This window comes from Cebus imitator, unplaced genomic scaffold (assembly GCF_001604975.1).
Source record: "Cebus imitator isolate Cc_AM_T3 unplaced genomic scaffold, Cebus_imitator-1.0 Scaffold21, whole genome shotgun sequence".
NCBI lineage: Eukaryota > Metazoa > Chordata > Mammalia > Primates > Cebidae > Cebus > Cebus imitator.
The window spans coordinates 4,595,589-4,613,532 of NW_016107336.1; the positions used below are offsets into that span (position 1 = coordinate 4,595,589).

A 17,944-nucleotide genomic window follows, 5' to 3' on the forward strand; every position below is an offset into this window, starting at 1 on the left:
AAAAAAAAAAAAAAAAAAGAAAGAAAAAGAAAAAAAGAAAATGTAAGCAATAAACACTCAAAACTAATAGGATTAAATCCAACCCCGTTAGTACTCACAGGGGAAAGTGTTCCAAAGGCAGACAAGTTGAATGCTGGTTTTTTTGAGCTGGTGGCAGTGTGCTGTGAGAGTGAGTGAGAACGTTCACCTTCTGGGGACCACAGAGGTGGCAATGAAGTGTTCTTTGAAACAGCTATATCTAAAACAAAATTACATAATCCATAGTAATAACACCAATACAAGATCCTAGATTTTTATAAATACAAAATAAAAATTACAACTCAGGAAAAAAAAAAAAAAAACCATAAAATTTAATTTACTGCCCAAATTATGTACTACCACGTCAAGAATACCTTTATCAGAAGCTCTTGAAGAAAAACCACTGGTAGTTGAGATGTTATCATCATCATGCTGCGAGGTAGAATCTTTAATTTCCTTTACAAGGGAAAATCCTGAACTGCCAATTGGGAATGCCGAGGATGTAGATGGCTGACAATGTAATGCAGGGGATTCCAACATGGAGAAATTCAGATGACTCCGATGAAGAGAAGGCCTTGTTAACACATCTGGATAATTTGAAGCAGTACTAGTTGTTGAAGGTTCTTAAAAGAAAGCATTAATATTATGAATATACAACTTAGAGCAATACACTACCACAACAAAAATGGTTTTTACTTTAAGAAAACAAACTACAGTATATAACAGCTTCAACTCAAATCACTAAGGCCTCCCATAAGCCCAATGTAACATGGTTCTAGGCAAAACAAAGTTTCAACTAACTAAAATTAATTTACCTTGCGTCAAAATATAGCTCAGAAATCACATACAACTTGAACAGTGACTATACGACCTGCCCATAGAAGAATAAAAGCCACATAAGCAAACTCGTAAAATAGGCATAAGTCTGTCCTTCCAGATATAACCCCTAATTAATGTGTATATCCTCCCAGATATTCTGTATGCATATTTTCCCTAAAACAATCATGTTATGCATCCTGCTCTGTGATTTGTTTCTTCATTTACCAAAACAGTCTTGTTTCTACAGAGCATTCCTTTTAAAAACACTGTATCAGGCACAGAGGCACACATCTATAATCCCAGCTATTTGGGAAGCTGAGGCAAGATCACTTGAGCCAAGGAGGTCAAGGCTGTAGCGCAATATGATCACATCTGTGAACAGCCACTGCATTCCAGCCCAGGAAACACAGTGAAATGCTTTCTCTTAAAGAAACAAAACTGCATTGTATTCTATTATATCTTTGTAAATATTTATTCAATTGTTTTTCCAATACCCCATCAAATATACATGCACTGTCATGTGCATACTTTTAAGAATATTCTTTCAGAGAAATACATAGTTCTCCATTTTATGTATGAGAATCATGAGGAGAAAAGTAAACAAATATTTCTGAGCTATCCACAAAAAATATAATTCAGTACATGTGAAGTTGAGCCCATAAATGAGCTAAAGCAGTTATATGTGGAATTGCTCTGTCACAGCCAAACTGCATGTTCATTTTTGCTTATGACAGATATTAAATTGTGATTCAATGGATTTCCTGACCAAGTTATATTCCAGATGACAAAAGACATTTCTCCCACAATCTCCAACACTGGGTATTAACCTTTTCTGATTTCTATTCAATCTAATATGCCAAATGACATCACTGTTTTTTATTTGCATGTATTTAAGAGGGGTTTTGAGCATCCTTCCCTATATGCATTGGTCATTTACATTTCTGTTATTGATGTAGTCTCTCTTAATAAAATTAATAAGAGCTAATTTTTTTAAACTAGTAAGAGCGATGTGATACGATAAAATAGTTGTTTTTCTCCAGTTTTCTGATGGCGTATTTTGTAACACAGAAAATAACTTGTACCTTATTTAGAGTCTTATCATTCTGAGACTATAAAAAATAAAAAAATAACTTTTACCCACATTTTGATAGTTGCTTTTATTTCAATGTCTCATCTTGACTCCCATCTGACACTAGTTACAAGGCAGGAGTAAAGGAGGGATTCAGCTTCACTGTTTTCCAAATGGTTAGCCTGTTTATAACCTAAGGTAATCTTTTAAATAAGCCACCCTTTCCTCAATCATTGAGAAGCCACTGTTACCACATGCTAAATCATACTAAAACCACACTAGCATACTCAATGATAGAAGACTGAAAGATTTTTCTCTAAGACCAGAGGCAAAGCTTCTCACTTTTCCCACTTCTATTCAACATAGTATGGTAAGTTCCAGTCCAAGCATTAAGAGAAAAGAAATAAATAAATGACATCTAAATTTGAAAGGAAAGAGTAAAAAATCATGTTTGCAGACGATAAAATCTTACACGTAAATAACAGTAAAGATTCAGGCAAAAAAGCTGTTAGAACAAATTTAGCCAAGTATAGGATACAAAAATCAACACCAAAATAATTGTTTCTATGCACTAACAATGAACAATCTGAAAAGTAAATTAAGAAAACAATTTATAGTAGCACTAAAAAGAGTAAAAGATTTAGGAATGAACCAAGGTAAAAGATGTGCACGTGGAAACTACAAAATAGTACTAAAAGAAATTAAAGAAAACATAAATAAATGGAAAAATATCCCATGTACATGGACTAGAAGACTAAATATTATTAGTATGTCAATACTATTCAAAGCAATCTACAGATTCAATATAATCTCTATCTAAATCCCAAAGACATTTTTTGCAGAAATAGAAAACCCATGCTAAAATTCATGTGGAATCTCAAAGAACCTCAAAATGCCAAAATAATATTTAAAAAGGACAACAAAGTGGGAGGTCTCATGCTTTCTTATTTTAAAACTTATTACAGAAGTGCAGTAATAAAAACAATATGGCACTGGTGAAACAGAACAGGAGGTGGGATGCAGTTTCTCCTTCATATATTTTCTTTTCTTCTTCTCTTCACAAAACCCACAAGGCTACCTCGCTGATGTCACACTATACTAACCCTGAGGCTTTAGTCACACAAAGAAAACAGCCAGTCTTCTGAGCTCTTATAATGTTTAACTGTACCTTTTCAAGAATTCCAGGAATTGGTCTTAGGAGATCCAAAATCAAACCAAGGTTGCAGAGAGTCCACCTCAGGAAGGAATGCTAAATAACTGATTTACAGCATTTGTGGCCACCGGCCAAACCATTAGGTGGTCCATTACTCAAGATAATCATCGCAACCAGATATGCTGCCTTGCATACCCTACCCTGCAGGTGCTCTGCCCAGCCCAGCCTGCATACCTTATCCCGGATGTCAATTCCTGAGCTTTGCCTAATTAAAAAAAATTCCTACTGACTTTTTCCAGGAAGCCAGGAAGAGGACCCTTGAGCCTCATCCTCACTGTCTCCCTTGTGCTCAAGCACAAGCCCTGAAATATAAGACCTGTCTGGGAAATCTGCTTGGCTCCATGTTAATTTCTATTACATGGAGAACCAAAGAGCCTGTGGTCGGCAATAGTACCATAAAGACAGACAATATAGACCATGGAAGTGAATACAGGGCCCAGAGATAAACTATCTTATGTGATCAAACGATCTTCAACAAGGATTTCAAGACTACTCAATAGGGAAAGGACAATCTCTTCATTAAATTGTTTTGGAAAACTGGATATCCACATGGAAAAGAATGAACCCTTATCTTGAATGACATATAAAAATTAAATGGATTAAAGATCAAAATGTAACACCCAAAACTAAAAAACTTCTAGAATAAAACAATTTCAGGACATGAGATTTGATAATGATTTATTAGATATGACACTAAAAGCGCAGCCCACAGAAGCAAAAATAGACAAACAGGACTATATCAAGCACAAAAACTTGTATGCATTAAAGGATGTAATCAACAGAGAAAAAAGGCAATCTACAGGATGGGAGAAAATATCCTCAAATCATATATGTGATACTGGATTCATATTCAAAACATAAAAAGAACTCCAAATCCCAGTTAAAATGGCTTTTATCAAAAAGGCAGTAACGGATACTGGTAAGGATGTGGAGAAAGGAAAATCCTTGTACACTGTTGTTGGTGGGAATGTCAATTTAGTACAGCCATTACGGAGAACATCACTGAGGTTTTTCACAAAAACTAAAAATAGAACCACAGTATGACCCAACAACCCCATTGCTGGGTATATATCCAAGATAAAGGAAACTAGTATATCAAAGAGATAATCTGCATTCCCATGTTTATTGCAGCACTATTCACAATAGCCAAGATACGGAATTAACCTAAGTATCCGTCCACAAATAGGACAAAAACTGTGCTACATATACACAATGGAGTATTATTCAGCCATAAAAAAAAAAAAAAAAAAAAGAACTGAACCCCGTCATTTGCAACAATATAGATAGAACTGGAGGACATCACATTAAGTGAAATAAATCAGGCACAAAAAGACAAATATCATGCTCTCAAATGTGGCAGCTAAAAACAAAGGACTCAGGCCAGGCACAGTGGCTCACGCCTGTAATCCCAGCACCGTGGGAGGCCAAGGCGGGCGGACCACCTGAGGTCAGGAGTTCAAGACCAGCCTGGCCAACATGGTGAAACCCTGTCTCAATTTTTTTAAAAAAACGAAGGACTCAAAGGAACTCATGGAGACAGATAATAGAATGATGGTTACCAGAGGACAGAAGGATGGTGGGGAAGGGGGGATAAACAGAGGACACAAAAATACAGTTAGGAGGAGTAATAGCTAGTGTTTGGTAGCATACAGTATAGCAAATATAACTAATTCATTGTCCATTTCAAAATAGCTAATGAGAGTGGAATTAGAATGTTGCTAACACAAATAATAAATTCTCGGAGTGATGGATATCCCAATTATACTGATTTAATCAGTACACACTGTATGTTTATATCAAAATATTACATGTACTCTCTATATATGTACAAATATTATACATCCATAAAAAAAAAAAAAAAAAGGTAAATCTAAGCAAAAAATAAAAAAGAATTCCTACAACCCCTTCCCCCCCAAAAAAGAACCTGGTTAAAAAGTGGGCAAAGAACAAAAGTAAGCATTTCTCTAAGATTGCAGACAAATGGCCAAAAAGTATATGAAAAGATGCTCAACATCACTAATCATCATAAAAATGCAAATTAAAACCACAATGAGATAACATTTCATACCATTAGGAAAGCTACTAACAGGAAAAGGGAAAATAAATGCTGGCAAGGATGTGAAGAAATTGTACACTGTCAGTAGGAATATAAAACAGTGCAGCCACTACAGAAAAAGTGATTTCTCAAAAAGTTAAGGACACAATTTCCTTATAATCTAGCGATTCCACTCTGGGTATATACCCAAAAGAATTGAAAGCAAGGTCTCAAAGACATCTGCAGACTCATTTTCACAGCAGCATCATTCACAAGAGCCAACAGGTAGATGCAATCCAAATGTGATATATCCATCCAATATAATATTATTCTGCCTCAAAAAGGAAACTGTGACACGTCACAACATGAAGAACCTTGAAGACACTATGCTAAGTGAAATAAGCCAATAACAAAGACAAGCAACTGTATGATTCATTAGCATGAGGTACTTAACAGAGACAGTACTATAGAACTGTGGCTGGCAAGGGGCTGAGAGAGAGGAAATGAGGGGGTATTGTTCAGTGGGTATAGACTTTCAGCTAAATGAAAAAAAAAACTTTCAGTTAAGATGAAAAAAATTCTGAGATGAAAGGTGGTAATGGTTATGCAACAATAGGAATATACTGAATGTCACTGAACTGTATGCTGAAAAATAACATAAATTGTATGTTTCATATATTTTACTGCAATTCAAAAACAAATGTTTCCATCACATCAAAAATGACCACGAGTTTTTTAAATAATTATTTATAAAAAATTCCACTTAAAAAATCTGATAGAATATCTAAATTTGTTTTATATACAACAATTTCTTATCAGGCAGGCTCAAGTTAACGGAGATACTGTCTGGGGCTTAGAAATCCACTGGTATAGGTATTTAAACCACTTAGCATTTAAACATTATAAATATTTCAATTTCTCTGCAATCAGGATTTACATACACATAGGCTGAAATGTTTCTCAGGGTAGCAAGTATTCCAAGTGGTATTGTAGTATATTATACGATGAGAATGCTTTTTACTTATCCCATTCTCTCATCCTTACTACATCAGTTTCTCCTATAGGATAAAAGTGACACGATAATCTTCTAACTCTTGGCAGACATCAATTAAATCTAGTATATACAGAAACCACAGAGGAAAAAGAAATCCAATATGGGCCAGGTGCAGTGGCTCATGCCTACAATCCCAATGCTTTTAGGAGGCTGAGGCAGGAGAATCACTTGAGACCAGGGGTTCAAGACCAGCCTGAGCAACACAGCGACACCTCACCTCTATTAAAAATTTTTACAACATAGCCAGGCATGGCAGCATGCTCTTGTAGTCCCAGCTACCTGGAAGGGTGAGGCAGGAGGAGACTGTAAAGTGAGTCACACACGTGTTTGGTTTCCCCGTGCATACAAAAATTACGTTTACACTACACTATAGCCTATTAAGTGTACACTAGCATTATGACAATAAAAACAATGTACATACTTTAATTAAAAAATAATTGCTGGCCAGACACGGTGGCTCATGCCTATAATCCCAGCACTTTGGGAGCCCAAGGCGGGTGGATTATGAAGTCAGGGGTTTCAGACTAGTCTGGCCAACATGGTGAAACCCTGTCTCTACTAAAAATAAAAAAAATTTAAAAAATTTAAAAAGTCAGCTGGGCGTGGTGGCGCGCACCTGTAATCCCAGTTACTCCAGAGGCAGAGGTAGGAGAATCACTTATACCAGGGAGGTGGTGGTTACAGTGAACCAAGATCTCGCCACTGCACTCCAGCCTGGGCAACAGAGCAAGACTCTGTCTCGGGGGAGGAAAAATTGCTAAAAAATGATAATATGCTGAGCCTACAGAAAATCATAATCTCTGAGCTGGTAACAGGTCTTTGCCTCAATGTTGATGGCTACTGACTGATCAGGGTGATGAGTATTGAAGGCGGGGGTGGTTGTGGCAATTTCTTAAAATAAGACAACAATGAAGTTTGCCTCATCAACTGATTATTCCTTTAACAAAAGATTTCTCTGTGGCATGCTATGTTTTTGATACTATTCTAAATGCAGAATTTTCAAAACTAGTCAATTCTCTCAAATTTTGCTGCTGATTTATCAACTAAGTTTATGTAATACTCTAAATTATTTTATATCTTAAAAATGTGCAAAGTATCCCTACCAAGAGTAGATTCCATCTCAAGGAACCACTTTCTTTATTCATCCATAAAATACAACTCCACATCCATTCGAGTTTGACCATAAGATATCACAGCAATTCAGTCACATCTTCAGACTCCACTTCTAATTCTAGTTCTCTTTCTATTTCCACCACATTTATAGTTCCTTCCTCCACTGAAGTCCTGAACACCTCAAAGTTATCCATGGGGACTGGAATCAATTTTCTCTAAACTCCTACTCATGTTAATATTTGGACCTGCTCCTATAAATCACAAATGGTTTTTCTCCCCACAATTAGCCTTGACTTGAAACTCAACGAAGGTTCTTAGTGTCATCTAGAATGGTCAATCTTTTCCAAAAGGTTTTCAATTTACTTTACCCACATCTATCTGAGGAATGACACTGACAGTGATAGCTATATGAAAGGTATTTCTTAAACAGTAAGAGTAAAAAGTCAAAAATGCCTCCTTGATCCATGGCTGCAGAAGGACATCGTATTAGCAAGCATGAGAACAACATTAATCTCCATGCACATCTCATTAGAGCTCTTGGGTGACCAGAGCTCTAGTACCAATGCACGTATTAGAAAGGTTTTCACTGTGACAGTTCTGTATATCATATAATTCTAAGATCTCAGTGGATAAAATAAAAAACATTCAATTTTACACTCACATATCTGTAAGTAACCTGCAGTTCGGCTGATATTAGCTGAATTTAACTGAGCCAGGCTGGATTATAAGATTAACATCAATTCTCCATCATTTCTGGGTTTATCTACCTCCTAAACCAGCTAAAAGGTCACCATTCCTGATGACCTTCAAGGTGATGGGGCATCCAGATGCAGACACTGATTTACAATTCTCCCCAGCTGAACTCAACCAATCTCATTAAAAGGTTGCAAACAATTTCATCTCTCACACTGGAAAAAAAAAGTTATTCATTTCACAACATCATGCTTTGTTTCTATTATTGCAAAAATTATTATTCTTTTGCAAATTTATATTAAATGTCTGTTAAGTCATTTGTGGTATAGTATTACTTGAGATGAATGAATACTTTGAGACTTTAACACAGGGCTACAAAAAGTTTTGTAAGCATGTATTTCAAAATATGTAGTGAAAGAAAAAATAAATGTACTGAAAGAAACATACACTGAGAGATAAGTTGGGCTTCATCAAAATTAAAAACTTGTGTTTTAAAGGATAGGATCAGCTGGGCACATTGGCTCAAGCCAGTAATGCCAGCACTTTGGGAGGCCAAGGCAAGTGAATTACCTGAGGTCAGGAGTTTGAGACCAGCCTGGCCAACATGGTGAAACCCCATCTCTAATAAAAATACAAAAAATTAGCCGGGCGTGGTGGCAGACGCCCGTAATCCCAGCTACTTGGAGGCTGAGGCAGGAGAATCGCTTAAACCCAGGAGACACAGGTTTCAGTGAGCCAAGATCTCACCACTGCACTCCAGCATGGGCAGCAAGAGCAAAAACTGTCTCAAAAAAAAAAAGAGATAGGACCAAGAAAACAAAAAGGCAACTTAGAGAAAATATTAATAAATCATATACTGATATGGGACTTATAATCAGAATATATAAAGATCTGTTACAATTCAACAATAAAAAGACAAGTATCTCAATCAGAAATGGGAAAAGGCTGGGTACAATGGCTCATATTTGTAATCCTAGCCCTTTGGGAGGCAAAGATTTAGGCTCACTTAAGGCCAGGAGTTCAAGACCAGCTTGGGTAACATAGCAGGACTTCATCTCTACAAAAAATTTTAAAATTACCCAGGCATGGTGGGGCTCATGCCTGGAGTCCAGCTACTCAGGAGGCTGAGGTGGGAGGATGGCTTGAGCTCAGGAGTTTGAGGCTGCAGTGAGCTATGACTGCACCACTTCCTTCCAGCCTCAGCAACAGAGCAAGATCCTGTCTACTCCTCTCTCACAAAAAGATATGCAAATGAAAAGTAAGCACATTAAAAGGTGCTCAACATCATTAGTTGTCAGGGAAATGCAAATCAAAACAACAAAGAGAGGCCACTAGGCCCTCTAGGATAGCTACTATCAAAATAAATGGAGGCCAGCCGGGTGGCTCATGCCTGTAATCCTAGCACTCTGGGAGGCAGAGGTAGGCTGATCACCTGAGGTCTGGAGTTTGAGAGCAGCACATGGTGAAACCTTGTCTCTACTAAAAATACAAAAAAAATTAGCTGGGTGTGGTGCTGGGTGCCTGTAATCCCAGCTATTTGGGAGGCTGAGGCAGGAGAATTGCTGGAACATGGGAAGCAGAGGTTGCAGTGAGCAGAGATCATGCCACTATACTCCAGCCTGGGTGACAGAGCAAGACTCTATAACAAAAAATAAATAAAATCAAAATCAACAGAAAATAAGTGTTGGTGAGGATACAGAGAAATCAGGTCCTTCATGTACCACTAATGAGAAAGATAAAACATTAAACACAGAATTATCACATGGCCCACCAGTTTTACTCCACAAAAAAGCATGCACATGGCCAGGCACAGAGGCTCACACCTGTAATCCCAACACTTTGGGAACCCAAAGTGGGCAGAATGCTTGAGCCCAGGAGTTTGAGACCAGCATGGGAAACATGGCAAAACCCCATCTCTACAAAAAATACAAAAAAAACTAGTCGGATATGGTGGTGCATGACTGTAGTCCCAGCTATTCAGGAGCCTGAGGTTGAAGGATGACCTGAGTGTGGGGAGGGTGAGGATGCAGTGAGCTGTGAACACGCCACCCTATTTCAAAAACAGCTTGCACACCAATATTCATAGCAGCATTATTCCTAACAGTCTAAAAGTGAAAACAACCCAAATGTCCAACTGATGGATGGATAAATCGAATTTGGCTTATCCACAGAATGAAATACTGTCCAGAGGGAAAAAATGAAGTTCTGACACAAATATGAATGAACCTTGAAAACAATGTACTAAGTCAGCAGTCCCCAACCTTTATGACACCAGGGACCAGTTCTGTGAAAGACAGTTTTTCCAAGGACAGTGCAGAGAAGGGGAGGTGGTTTCGGGATGATTCAAGTGCCTTACATTTACTGTGCACTTTATTTCTATTATTACTACATTGTAATAGATAATGAAATAATTATACAACCAGCCATAATGTAAAATTAGGGGGAGCCCTGAGCTTCATTTCCTGCAACTAGACGGTCCCATCTGAGGGTCATGGGAGACAGTGACAGATCATAAGGCATTAGATTCTCACAAGGAGCAATAAGGAGCACAAAACTTAGATCCCTAGAATGCACAGCTCACAACAGGGTTTGCACTCCTATGAGAATCTAATGCCACTGGCGATCTGATAGGAGGCGGAGCTCAGGCAGTAAAGCGAGAAATGGGGAGCAGCTGTAAACACAGATGAAGCTGCTCACCAGTCCTCCTCTAACCTTCTGCTGTGTGACCCAGTTCCTAACAAGTCAAGGACAGATACTGTTCCGTGACCCAAGGGTTGAGGACCCCTGTACTAAGCAAAAAAAATCAGTCACAAAGCTCACCTATGTGTCCATTTATTAAAATGAAATGTCCAGAATAAGCAAAGCCAAAGAGAAAGTGGATTAAAAAAACTTCAAACCTTTAAAGTCTAGGGTCACTTAACTGCAAGATTAATGAATAGCCCAGTTGAGCTTCTTCCAAAAAGGGAAGGAGCCAATTACAGTTATGTTATACTCAAATTCATGAATTGTGAGAGGCACTAACACAGTCTCATTTAACAATTAACATTAGGCCAGGTGCAGCGGCTTGGGCCTGTAATCCCAGCACTTTGGAAGGCCGAGGCAGGTAGATCACCTGAGGTCAGCAGTTCAAGACTAGCCTGGCCAACATGATGAAACCCCATCTCTACAAAAAAATATAAAAATTAGTGGGCATGGCTCATGTGCCTATAATCCCAGGTACTCAGAAGGCTGAGGTGGAGGAATCGCTTGAACCCCGGAGGCAGATGTTGCAGTGAGCCAAGATAACGCCACTGCACTCCAGCCTGAGCAATAAAGCAAGACTCCGTTTGTTTTGTAAGGGGGGGGTGGAATTAACATTTATACAGGCTACCTTAGTACTAGGATCTATTTTAAGGGCTTCACAATTACTCTTTTGAAACAACTTGTGAAGATACAGAGAAGAAAATTTATCATCTTGCCAAAAGCCACATGACTCACTGGTGATGTGAAAATTAAAACTCAAAATCCAACGTCAGAGCTTGCACTCTTAACTGATACAGTTTATCGACCTTTCTTAATAAATTACACACTGATAAATAAAAAAAGACATTCAATTTGAAGCTGATTATCACCCTCCTCCCATATGGTTTACTTACCACCTGATTAGGTTTACCATAACAAGGTAATGTATTCAAAATTAGGGCATGAAAACCTCTAACAAAATAGCCACATTTTACTTACCTTCTGTATTACTGACTGCTGGCTCAGGTGTAATTCTCCCATCAGTAATGTTAGAGCTGTCCTCATCGGCATATATCAGATGGTCCTCTTTATTTTCTGGCCAGCGTGGAATCTGGCTTGTGTCTGTTGAACAGCTGCACACATCTTCATTCTTGTTGAAGTATCTTTGTAGCCACCCTGGCACAATATTCTTAACAGATTCTGTAACCCTGCTAAGAATGCCCTGTTGGGGGAAAAAAAAACACATTATGAAAGTTTTAGAAATTTATCTTTTTAAAGTAAGTACCTACTTACTGAAAGCCATGCCAAGCAAAACACAATGGTTTCCAACAAGTTTGCTAAAAATCAGTTTCTAAAGTTCCTGCTGACATAATGGTATTTTACAAATTCTATGGATGTGAAATTCTTTCTTTCTTCGATATACATACATAAGCCAGTGATTGTTCCAAATGGCTGTATTACTCTAATCCTTCAAAAAACCTGAAAGGCCATCAAATAAGCAATATCAATTTTAGATTTACTAATAAAATATGTAATAAACATTTTAATCTCAGAGAAAAGGCATTCATTTTTTCCCAGTATATTAAAACAACATAAACAGTACTTTCAACAGCTTTCTTAAGCACTTATTTTACTGTACATTCTTTAAGAAAAATAAAAGTTCAGACAAATAGAAACGTGAAGGGCTTTAAAAAAAAAAAAAGGAAATAAAACAATTAATCCACCTAGGCGTGGTGGCTCACACCTGTAATCCTAGCACTTCGGGAGGCCCAGGTGGGCAGATCACCTGAGGTCGGGAGTTCGAGACCAGCCTGACCAACATAGAGAAACCCCATCTATACTAAAAATATGAAAAATTAGCTGGGAGTGGTGGCACATGCCTGTAATTCCAGCTACGCAGGAGGCTGAGGCAGGAGAATCACTTGAACCCGGGAGGCGGAGGTTGTGGTTAGCCCAGATAGCGCCATGGCACTCCAGCCTAGGCAACAAGAGCAAAATTCTGTCCCAAAAAACAAAAACAAAATTCAACAAAAATAAACTCAAGAAACAATCTAAGGCCGGCGTGGTGGCTCATGCCTGTAATCCCAGCACTCTGGGAAGCCGAGGTAGGCTGAGGTCAAGAGATCAAGACCATCCTGGCCAACATAGAGAAACCCCTTTTCTACCAAAAAAAAAATGGAAAATTAGCTGGGTGTGGTGGCACGCGCTTGTAGTCCCAGCTACTCAGGAGGCTAAGGCAGGAGAATCGCTTGAACCTGAGAGGTGGAGGTTGCAGTGAGCTGAGATTGTGCCATTGTACTCCAGCCTGGCGACAGAGCGAGACTGTCTCGAAAAAGAAAAGATGTGAAATTTCATCACAAAAAGTGTTGGCTGAAAATCTGAGAGAGAAATTTTATTATGGTAACTTTTAAAGGGAGAAAGGGAAAGTAATGTGGTATAATAGCTATCAGTATTATATTTATTGTATTTTGGCTATTGCTAGGCACTATTCTAAGCAATATAGACATTGTTCAGTTTAATCCTCACCTAATATTTGCACTTTATGGATAAAGAAAGACAATGAAGTTAAATAACTTGCCCAAAGTACAAACACAATTACCACAGCACATCTAAGAGTAAAAGCATGGACTTTAAGATTGCCAGGACCTAGATGAAACCTGAGGACCTCCCTGTACTTTGATTTAATCTGCGTAAAATAAGAATAATACTGCCACCTTTTATAGTAATTATAATGAAAATCAAATAAGATACTATGAAGGCATGTATCAATTTACAAGGTGTAACAGAAACATACTGATGACTTTTTTAACAAGGAAAAAAGCTGGCAATAAACAAACTGGGGTAAGGTAATCGATTTTAGGCAACAATTTCTTTCACAAAGCAGATTTAGTAGGGTTTCAGAGAAAGAGTCAAAGAAGGGAAAAAAAATGACTCGGTAGGTAAGGAAAACAATAAAGTCAAGGCAGAACATATAAATCTACCTAGAAAGGAAACTCAAAACAGAAGCCTTAAAATAACCTGCCAACAGAAAAAAATGGAAGACAACTCTGATATAAGCACTTGAATTGTAATTTCCTCACTATATGAAAAGGTATAGATAGCAACTGGGACGCATGCAGTTATTGTTCCATGTACTGTCCAAATTTTCAACAGAACTACAAGGTAAGCTCTCTATCAAACACACGAAGCCAAGTTCTAGAACACTCACTACTGAACAACACAAATTCATTGTTCCCTTTTTCTTTGCTAATATTACACAGTATTAGTTACTATGGAAAGAAAGACTATATACCTACATAAAATATTTAATATTTGTAAAAACACACCTAATACTAGTTACTTATCCCATTTCCATACTTCAAGACTTGAGAGACCTGTGTCATACCAGATAGAACGCAATGGTACATGATCATAGCCCACTGCAGCCTCAAACTCCTGGGCTCAAGTAATCCTCTCGCGTCAGTCTTCCAAGTAGCTAGGACTACAGGCCGGCTACCACATCCAGCTATAGCAATTACATAATTTAATGTAGATTTTTAAAGTTTGTTTGTGGACTTCCAGTATGGTGTTTAGCTACTAAAAGTATCAGACATTCCTGTGATCCCTATCCATCTAAGGCCAAGAATAGAACAACTTTAAATTGACGCCACACTCACGCACAGATCACTTATACGGCAGCATTAGGTAACTTCAAAAATAATTAGAAAACCCAACTGGCCAAAGTGGATATAATAAAGCTCATTCACTAAAATACATAAACTTTGCTTATAGACCTCTTTTCTATACTAAAATTTAGCCAACTTATCTAGTCTCAGCCCAGAATAGCTTAATACAGGAGCAGTGAGACAGACATTACTAGCGGCACAATGAATGACAGCATGAAGAGTAAAAAGGAATGTAGATTTTAACAGGTGGGAGTGCGGCATAGGCCTGTTGTCTTAGCTACTTGGGAGGCTGACGCAGGAGAATCACTTGAGCCTAGGTGTTCAAGGTTACAGTGAGCTATGATTGTACCACTGCCCTTCAGCCTGGATGACAGACACCCTGTCTCTAAAAACAAAGAAAGAAAAGGACAAAAAGAAAGCAGAGAGAAAGGGAAGAAGGAAGGAAAAAAATAAAACTGACTTGGAACCAGTATGAAGGAACAAACATCCTTGCATTTCAATAGCCAAATATACTTTTGTAGGTTTAATGACCCTAGGTCATTAAGCAAAAGCTAAATTAGGCCGGGTGCGGTGGCTCAGGCCTGTAATCCCAGCACTTTGGGAGGCCAAGGCGGGCAGATCACCAGGTCAAGAGATTGAGACCATCATGGCCAATATGGTGAAACCCCATCTCTACTAAAAATACAAAAATTAGGCCAGGCGCAGTGGCTCACACCTGTAATCCCAGCACTTTGGGAGGCCGAGGCGGGTGGATCACGAGGTCAAGAGATCGAGACCATCCTGGTCCACATGGTGAAACCCCGTCTCTACTAAAAATACAAAAAATCAGCTGGGCATGGTGGCGCATGCCTGTAATCCCAGCTACTCAGGAGGCTGAGGCAGGAGAATTGCCTGAACCCAGGAGGCGGAGGTTGCGGTGAGCCGAGATTGCGCCATTGCACTCCAGCCTGGGTAACAAGGGTGAAACTCCGGCGCAAAAAAAAAAAAAAAAAAAAATACAAAAATTAGCTGGGTGTGGTGGTGCACACCTGTAGTCCCAGTTACTCAGGAGGCTGAGGCAGCAGAATTGCTTGAACCTGGGAGGTGGAAGTTGCAGTGATCCGAGATCGCACCACTGCACTCCAGCCTGGCACCTGGCGACACAGGGAGACTGTCTCAAAAAAAAAAAGAAAAGAAAAGAAAAATTTAAATTAAGCTTAATATAATTGAGTGGTCCTCAAAGTGTGATCCCTTTTTAGCAGTATTATCAGCATCATTACAGGTCCTTCTCCAGCGCTACTAAAAGATAAACTCCAGAGGTAGGTCCCACCTGTTTAATCAAGCCCTCTGAAGTTATTCTAATATTGGAAATCAGATACATTTCAGGAAATTAAAATACATTTTAGAGAAGCCCCTCTAAAACAGATGAATAAAATTGTGCATTCTTGAAAGGCTTAATCTTCGGTTGTCTAGAACACATACATGCGGAGCACTAGTCAGACAATATTTAAGATTATAATGAAAATATTCTAAAGTGAATCAAGTAAACAAATCTTACAGACCATGGACTGTGCTAAATATGATACAGCTCATAAAGCTATTTTCCCAGCATTTCCCAAACTTTAGCCATGATTTTCCCCTGTACTGTTTTCCTCTGAATCCACTCACTTGGATTTAAAGTTTTTCTTTAAATCTACTCACTTTTCTTAAAATTTAGCTTTTTCCTACACACACACAAATTTATAAAATCACAGATTTGATGCTGTGCTAGTATCCACTTGTCCTTCTCTCAGCCCATTTTTGATAAGCTGTTTCTATGGACTGCACAACCAACTGGTTTCTGGTGAGACTGGCCCATGAGAGATATTAGCAAACACTAAGTATTAGAGAATGGGAGTAAAGAGTCTTTCTTCTGTGCTCCTCCCTGCTTAAGTCTTGCTCCATCTCCAAAACTACCATTCCAGTTACAGCATTTCTTTCCTTTATTCCTCCGGTCCTAGAGAAGGTAGTAGCTTTTGCTATTATTACTCTCTGTGTATCTTGCTATCCTGTATTTATTCCATTAACCGCCAGCGTATCTATAAGTAGATCCCTTCTTAAAGATATTTCCACTGAGGCCGGGCACATTGGCTCACGCCTGTAATCCCAGCTTTTTGGGAGGCCAAGGCGGGCGGATCACTTGAGGTCAGGAGCTGAGACAATTCTGGCCAACATGGTGAAATCCCGTTTCTCCTAAAATACAAAAATTAGCCAGGCATGGTGGTGCACGCCTGTAGTCCCAGCTGCTTGGGAGGCTAAGGCAAGATAATTGCTTGAACCTGGAAGGCGGAGGTTGCAGTGAGCTGAGATCATGCCACTGCACTCCAGACTGTGTGACAGAGCGAGACTCCATCTCCAAAAAAAACTTTAAAAATGCTCTCTATAGCCCTAAAGCAAAGTCTACACTAGATAATCATAAATAATAAATTTAAATTCAAGGATTAAAGGAGTGAATTTTAGAATGTGAACTGGCGAAATCCATTGGGTTTTCTCTCTCCAAGAAAGAAGGGTTCTGCACTTGGCAAAACATATCAAAAATGCCACTGAGATTTGGACTAGTTAAAAATCCAATTTGGGGACTAAAAGTAAATTCAATACTACATACATATAAGAACATTCAATGTGTAAGGTACAGTGAATATGCTAGCTTTTCAAATTGTATTTAACCTGAGTTAAAGGATTAATGAGTTGGGAATGGTGGCTCATGCCTGTAATCCAGCAACGTTGGGAGGCCAAAGCAGGCAGATCACGTGAGGTCAGGAGCTCAAGACCAGCCTGGACAACATGGCAAAACCCAGTCTCCATTAAGAATACAAAAACTAGCCAGGCATGGTGGCGGGCACCTGTAATCCCAGCTACTCGGGAGGCTGAGGGAGGAAGAACTGCTTGAACTCGGGAGGCAGAAGTTGTAGTGAGCCAACATCATGCCATTGCACTCCAGGCTGGACTACAGAGCAAGACTACATCTCAAAAAGAAAAAAAATAAAATAAAAGGATTAATGAAAGGCAGCTGGGATGGGGGAAGGCTATTGTGCAACATTAACTCAGGACTCATTTGTAATTAAGAACATTCCTTTCTTATAAACCTTTTCACATGCATAACCAGAGGTATCTTTTCAATATGGCCAACTCCTTGTCATTTCTATACATCCTTTCTTCTTCATAAACAAAGCTCTTTTCTTCCTATTAGTTTTCTTGGCTTCACTTCTGTTCAGCTGCCTTTTCTTCACATTATCCATAGCAGTATTCAGATTATAAAATCTCCTTTCTCAATAATCTCACTGTATCTTTAGCCATAAATATCAAAAACAGTCCATCATCGGTTTAAGGTTCTGGAATCCTATTCTCCCAGAACACACAGCTATCTGGATTTCTATCTGCTCCCTGTATTGTGCTGAGGCCAGTCACTGACCCTTACTTTTCTTCCAGGGTTCTATACACAATCTCCTTACCCATTTAACTCTCAGAGATTAAAAAATACCTATTTCTTTCCATGGCTTTTCTGGCCATTAAAAAAAAAAACCAT

The 17,944-nt window shown here is 38.6% G+C and overlaps 1 protein-coding gene across 1 annotated transcript in view; it reads right to left on the reverse strand.

Moving 5' to 3' along the window:
• The window catches only part of NUP153 (nucleoporin 153), an 80,014-nt gene that overhangs the window by 54,157 nt on the left and 7,913 nt on the right, over positions 1-17,944 (reverse strand). The window contains exons 2-4 of the mRNA XM_017521426.2: positions 11,735-11,957; positions 393-641; positions 99-238 (exon numbers count right to left, since the gene is read on the reverse strand). Of these exons, the coding sequence (XP_017376915.1) occupies positions 99-238; positions 393-641; positions 11,735-11,957 (612 nt within the window). The remainder of the gene's footprint in view (positions 1-98; positions 239-392; positions 642-11,734; positions 11,958-17,944) is intronic.